Source organism: Mus pahari, chromosome 21 (genome assembly GCF_900095145.1).
Source record: "Mus pahari chromosome 21, PAHARI_EIJ_v1.1, whole genome shotgun sequence".
Taxonomy (NCBI): Eukaryota; Metazoa; Chordata; class Mammalia; order Rodentia; family Muridae; genus Mus; species Mus pahari.
Genome location: NC_034610.1, coordinates 23,338,889 through 23,345,134, shown reverse-complemented (window position 1 = coordinate 23,345,134; position 6,246 = coordinate 23,338,889). Strand labels below are relative to the sequence as shown.

Sequence of the window (6,246 nt, the reverse complement as noted above, 5' to 3'; positions counted from 1 at the left end):
CCTGTCTACTTTGTAGACCAGGTTGGCCTCGAACTCAGAAATCCGCCTGCCTCTGCCTCCCGAGTGCTGGGATTAAAGGCATGCGCCACCACGCCCGGCATATCATATTTTCTTATGAACCAAACCAGAGGGGGACTGTAGCTGTTCTGATTTACAGGTGGGAAAGCTAAGGGCTAGCAAGATGGCAAAGGGGATAAGGGGCTTGCCACCAAGCCTGATGACAAGAGTTCAATCCCTGGGACCCATATGACAAAAGGAGAGAACTGACTCTTCAAAGTTGTCTTCCAACCTCCACTGTGTGCACGAACACACACACACACACACACACACACACACGTACATTCAATAAGTCAACATAAAGAATAATCAATGCTGAATAGAACACCTGAGACATTGCTGTTTCCTAGGGCCACACAGATGGAGCCAGGATTTGACTGGTTTGCTTTAGTCTGGGTGTGGCATGCACAGGCACAGGCATGCTGATGTGTTCACGTGGAGGTCAGCTCTCTGCCTTTGTGTGGACCCCAGGGGATCGAACCTGGGTCTCCAGGCCAGCCTTTTTTTTTTTTTTTTTTTTTTTTTTTGAGACAGGGTCTCTTGTAGCCCAGGCTGGCTTGGACCTCACTAGACTCTGGGGGATGATAACCTTGGATTCCTGATCTTCTGCCTCCACCTGCCAAATGCAGCTGTTTCTGCCACATCTGGCTCTGCTTTTCCTGCTGCTGGGGATTGAATTTAGGGCCTGAGGCCTGGAAAGAAGGCTCAGTAGGGTGCCACTGAACCCCAGGATCAGACTGTCTCAAAGGAACAATGATAAATAATAACAATCATCTTTAAAGCTCTCCTTCCCTTTAAGGGAAGCCTGGATCGGGGCACATGACATGCTTACTCCCAAGATACACACTGCCCCTTGCTCCTGGACTGGGAGGCTGTGGGAGTGCTCTTGGGGTGGGAGGGGGAAGTACTCCCTTACCTTAGCCCAACTCTTTCCATCTTCAGGTCTAACCTCCTGGGGAACCGCTTCACCGTCTTTGACAACGGGCAGAACCCACAGCGAGGGGGAGGTGGTGACGTGGGAAGCCTGCGCCAGGAGCTGGCCGCTGTGGTCTATGTGAGAAGCCACTGTCCCCGCCCTGCCAGTCCCTTCTCGGGTGGGATGCAGCCTGATGTCCCTCTCTTTGTTTCAGGAAACCAATGTTTTAGGCTTCCGAGGACCCCGCCGTATGACTGTCATCATTCCTGGAATGAACTCGGACAACGAGAGGGTCCCTATCCGGCCCCGAAACGTGAGCCTCTACCATCCTACACCCTGTCCCTCAGAGCCTCGCTCCCGATTCAACCACTCAATAACAGCAGGGCCAGGGATCCAGCTTGGCCAAGTGACTCTCCTGAGTCCGCGCGTGCCACAGATTCCTCTGGCCACTCGTAGAATGAGCTCCGGTTCTCTAGGATTGAATTCATGCCAGGCACGGTGGCACACTTCTGTAACTGCAGAACTTGGGAGGCAGAGGCAGGACTATCTGTAATTAAGGGCCATCTCTAGCTATATAGTGAGAGAATTCCAGGCCAGCCTGAGCTACTTGTAACACTGTCTCAAAGAAATAGAGCTGGAGAGATGGCTCAGCCGTTAAGCTCTTCCAGAGAGCTTGAGGTTTGTTTCAGGGGTTGGAGGTGTTTCTGAGGCAGTCTCACTATGTAGACCAGGCTAGCCTTGAGCTCACAGAGATCTGCCTGCCTCTACCTCCAGCACACTGGGGTAAAAAGATGTGCACCGCCATGAAGCAATACGATCCCTCTTGTAGCTGGAGTACCAGTGGAGGAGGGTAGACTGCAGACAGGGATGGTGACAAAGTCTGGGAGATATTAAGTGCTAGGGATGGGGGGGGGGTGGCAGAGGCACATGCCTGTCACACAGGTTTCTGGCGCGCAGGCCTCGTCGATACAAGGTGAGCTGTCCTTAGTGCCTGGGTTCTAGGTTCAGGGACATGGCATTCAGAGAGGAGAGCCAGTGTAAGGAGCCTGAGGCAGGGGCACCTGATGGGTTGAGGGGTCAGTAGGGTGACCATCATGGCTGAAGGTCGTGAGGGCCGAGGAGATTCCTAGGGGTAGAAGGTGCCTGGTTAACTGGCTTTTGCTCTGAGAGAAATGAAGAGTCATAGTAGTGATTTGGGGCCACTGAATGACACTTTAAAGAGGCAAAGTTGGAGCATATGCAGTGGGGGGTAAGAGGGAAAACTAGCCCTAACCGTCTGGGCTCTGTCGTTCTTGTTCTTGTAGGCCAGGTGAGCCAGGGACTTCAGAGACCAGTGACTGGCATGCTCTGTGGTGACTGAAATCCCTTTACTCCTTTCTGGTGAAAAGTAACGGCTGCTCACGCATCCTCCCTGCCGTCCCTGGTGGACTGGCCATCTCGGGAGGCCAAGCTGGCCAGGAAGCTGAGCCTTGCAGGTCCCCTGGGCCCCACAGTTGCTTCTTCTAAGCCCGTTCAGTAAGAACCAACATGGGAGCGTGCCACAGTAGTGAGTGTGAGAAATGGGCTCATCTGGCAGAGAGTTTGCCCGGCAGGCAGGAGGAGGTGCTGGGTTCCGTTCCAGTACCACGAAACCTAGGCTTCATGGTCCATGCCTGTGACCCCGGCACTCGGGGTAGACGCAGGAAGATCAAGCAGTTAAGGTTATCCTTAGCTACACAGGGAGTTTGAGGATAGCCTGGGCTATGTAGGACCCTGAAAACACACACACACAGGAGGGCTTGGAGATATCTCTATAAAGTGCCCATCGCACAAGTCTAGACCCCGAGTGCAGAGGGCGCTGGGGCACACCCAAGCAAAAGTTGAGCACAGCTCCTGTAACCCAGCACTGGGCAGGAGCAGATGGGTGGATCCCTAAAGGCACCGATCACACAGGCAGTGGTGGTATACACTTTAATCCCAGCACTCGGGAGGCAGAGGCAGGCTGAGCTCTGAGTTCGAGGCCAGCCTGGTCTACAGAGAGAGTTCCAGGACAGCCAGGGCTACGCAGAGAAACCCTGTCTGGAAACCAAACCTAACCAAAGGCATTAATCACCCAACCTTGCCCAATCAATGAGCTGCAGGTTCAGAGGAAGACTAAAACTGGAAGGTTCTAGACTACCAGGGGCACAAAACTCCTGTTGGGTTCAGGCTGCGCCTTTCCACTCTCTCACTCTCTGCCAGAGTGTCCGCCAGCGGGGCTTCTTCTCAGCAGGGTTCTCGCTGCATCTGCTGATGCCTTCCGTGGGCGGGCGTGGCAGTTCAGTCTGAACACCAGCCCACAGATCCACACATCCTGGCCCCTGAGCAAGCCCAGCCACCTCTAATCACCCTTTCTTTCTTTGTCCCCTCTCCTCGGGCACCCCAGGCCAGCGATGGGCTGCTAGTGCGCTGGCAGAACAAGACCCTGGAGAGTCTCATTGAGCTCCATAACAAGCCACCCATCTGGAACGAAGACAGTGGCTCCTACACCCTCAACTTCCAGGGCCGGGTCACCCAGGCCTCCGTCAAGAACTTTCAGATTGTGCATGCTGATGACCGTGAGTATCTGGGGGCCACCCAGACCTCTCCCCACCAACTCCTAACCTCCCCCACCCCCACCCCACTCTCTCCCTCCATCCCTCCCAGGGCCCTTGGGTAGGTGCTGGGACATTCCCAATGGTACCTTGATGAAGGGAGGGATGCTGAAGTCTGGAAACCACCCTGAGTCCAACCCCTTTGGATGGACCAGGTGGAGGGATAAGGGAGAGTTACTTGTTATCCAGATGGTTGGGGTAAGACAAGGTTTCACCATACTGACTTGGCTGTTCTGAAACACTGTGAAGACCAGGCTGGTCTCGAACTCACAGACATCCCACTCCCTCCCCAGTACAGTGATGAAAGGCATGACCACCATGCCCTGCTAAAATAGATTGTCTTTTTAGAGTAGGGACTGTTGGGATTCGGGGGCGGGGGGAAGTATACACCCCCTTCTGGGGGGTTCTGTGTGTGCACCATCAAGGATAACCTACAGGAGTTAGCTCTCTCGTTCCCTCTGAGCACTGAGAGCCACTTTCAGGTCATCGGGCTTGGCGGCAAGCACCGAGAGACTGGAGTATGGACCATGCATGTCTAAGTGTCTACTACAGTGTTTTTTGTTTTGTTTTGTTTTTAGGGTTTATTATTTTTATGTGTGTGCCTGTATGAGTTATGTGCACTGTGTGTGTGTGTGTGTGTGTGTGTGTGTGTCTGTGAGTGTGGGTGTCCACAGAGGCCAGAGGGTATCAGGTCCCCTGGAACTGGAGTTGTGGGCAGTTGTTTGGGTGCTGAGAACCAAACCTGAGCTCCCCAAAAGAGCAGTATGTGCCCCTAACTGCTGAGCCATCTCTCCAGCCTCTTGCCTTTTCTCACAGACTGCCTGTGAAGACTTACTGAGGGAAATGAGTGTCCCTCTCAGAAGCCTGGGCAAAAGGTCCCACCAAGAGTACCACACAATGGACTCTGGGTTAGAGGGACTGTCCCTCCTGTCTCCTGACCTTGGGACTGATCTCAAAGCCAGTTCCTGTAGGAGCTTGGTCTGTCATCAGACCAGAGCTGGGGTGGAGGGTTTGTTTGTTTGTTTGATTGATTGATTGATTTAAGGTGGCCAGCTTCGTCCTCAGAGAGTTTCAGGCCAGGACATTTGGGAGAGAGATAGCAAAAGGATTAGGAGGAGTTCAAGGCTAGCCTTGGCTACAAGAAGTCCAGTCTCAGAAGAGATAGAAAAGGGAGGAAGGAGAGGGGGGAGGCTGATTGATTGCAACTGATAGCCCTGATCAGAACCTGGAGAGTCCTGAGTCCAGCGCTAATGGCTAAGGGAAGGACGGCCTGGGGCTAGAGAAGGGTCTGAACTACGGTCAAAGGTTAGCCTTGTGGGCAGGCTACAGGAATGAGGCCAAAAGACAACTGAAAACTTGTGAGGGAAGGGTTCTGGTTTGGGCAAGTTTGACAGGGTCCCTCCCCGTACTGTACTGCTAGATTACAGGTTTACTGTAGCCCCGGGTGGTGGGTGATAAGGTAGGGCCCCTGCCCTGAGGACTCGGTGTGACAGACCCTGTAGCGGCTGGGCTGGGCTGATTGGATGACCCAGAACGAGGAAGGTGGCCAGAAGCTGCGTGGGGGCTATGACTCCACATCAAGGAGCAGGACCTCGTTTTGTTGAGGGGTTGCCTGCTGAGATGGGGTCCAAGGTCACCCCACCACCCCACGGTCTGTGTTCACAGCCGACTATATAGTGCTGCAGTTCGGCCGTGTGGCCGAGGACGCCTTCACCCTAGACTACCGGTACCCGCTGTGCGCTCTGCAGGCCTTCGCCATCGCCCTCTCCAGCTTCGACGGGAAGCTGGCCTGCGAGTGACCCCACAGCTCCTCAGCGCTGGGAAAGCATTCGGTTGGGGGTGGCAGGGTCCCTCCCCCACAGCTCCCATGGAAGGGCTCACCCCTCTTCGTGACCTCCGGGCATTCCCCCCACCCCCAGCCTGGCACCGACCGAGGCGGAGGGGATGGAGATGAACATCTGGTCGCCCAAAAGTACTTGCCTCGCCCCCTCCTCCCCAGTCACTTCCTGTCAGAGAGCCCGAGTCAGATGTTCGATGCCCCTCCGGGCCCGCACTGGGGGGTGTGGGAAGGAGGGGACGACGGTGAAGCAGAGTCAGGGACCCACATCCCCAATAAAGTCACGTCCCGTGCTGAACACATCGGTAGTTCCTGGACTCGAGTGTGTAGACTCAGGTGCCTGCGTTGGTCCCGCGCTCCCGCGTCCCCTTTTCCTGTTCTATGGAACCTCGTCAAGAGCGCAGGGTCCGGGCCCCCGACTCTCCGCCAGCAGGGAGGAGAGGGAGGGCCATAGAGGTAGAGGAAGAGGGAGAAAGGGAGAAATTCGAGAAACAAGCCACTCGGGGAGAACCAGACAAACCGGGTCCGGGCAGGGCGGAGCCGGGTCTGAGGCCCCGGAGTGGGGGGCGGGCTCTGGGCGGGAGGGGAGCTGCAGAGGCCTGGGCTGCCGGGGACCCGAGTAGAAGGATGGGGAGCCCGAGACCCCGTGCGCGCTCCAGTCACTTGGATGCGGGGGACGCGGCTCCCCAGGACCCTAAACACCTCCGGGAGTCCAACCCAGGGGGCAGAGCTCTCTTCTTGGCTCCGCCCCAGGCCTGATCCCTCTAAATTCAGCGGAGTACCCACAAGGGAGTTGTGTAGGGGAGGTGGGGACTCTGAGATGA

The 6,246-nt window shown here is 55.6% G+C and overlaps 1 protein-coding gene across 1 annotated transcript in view; it reads left to right on the top strand.

Moving 5' to 3' along the window:
- The window catches only part of Tulp1 (TUB like protein 1), a 12,994-nt gene extending 7,273 nt beyond the window's left edge, over positions 1 to 5,721 (top strand). The window contains exons 12-15 of the mRNA XM_029533104.1: positions 1,000 to 1,111; positions 1,188 to 1,286; positions 3,378 to 3,549; positions 5,251 to 5,721. Of these exons, the coding sequence (XP_029388964.1) occupies positions 1,000 to 1,111; positions 1,188 to 1,286; positions 3,378 to 3,549; positions 5,251 to 5,384 (517 nt within the window). The 3' untranslated portion in view covers positions 5,385 to 5,721. The remainder of the gene's footprint in view (positions 1 to 999; positions 1,112 to 1,187; positions 1,287 to 3,377; positions 3,550 to 5,250) is intronic.
- Positions 5,722 to 6,246: the final 525 nt, after the last annotated feature.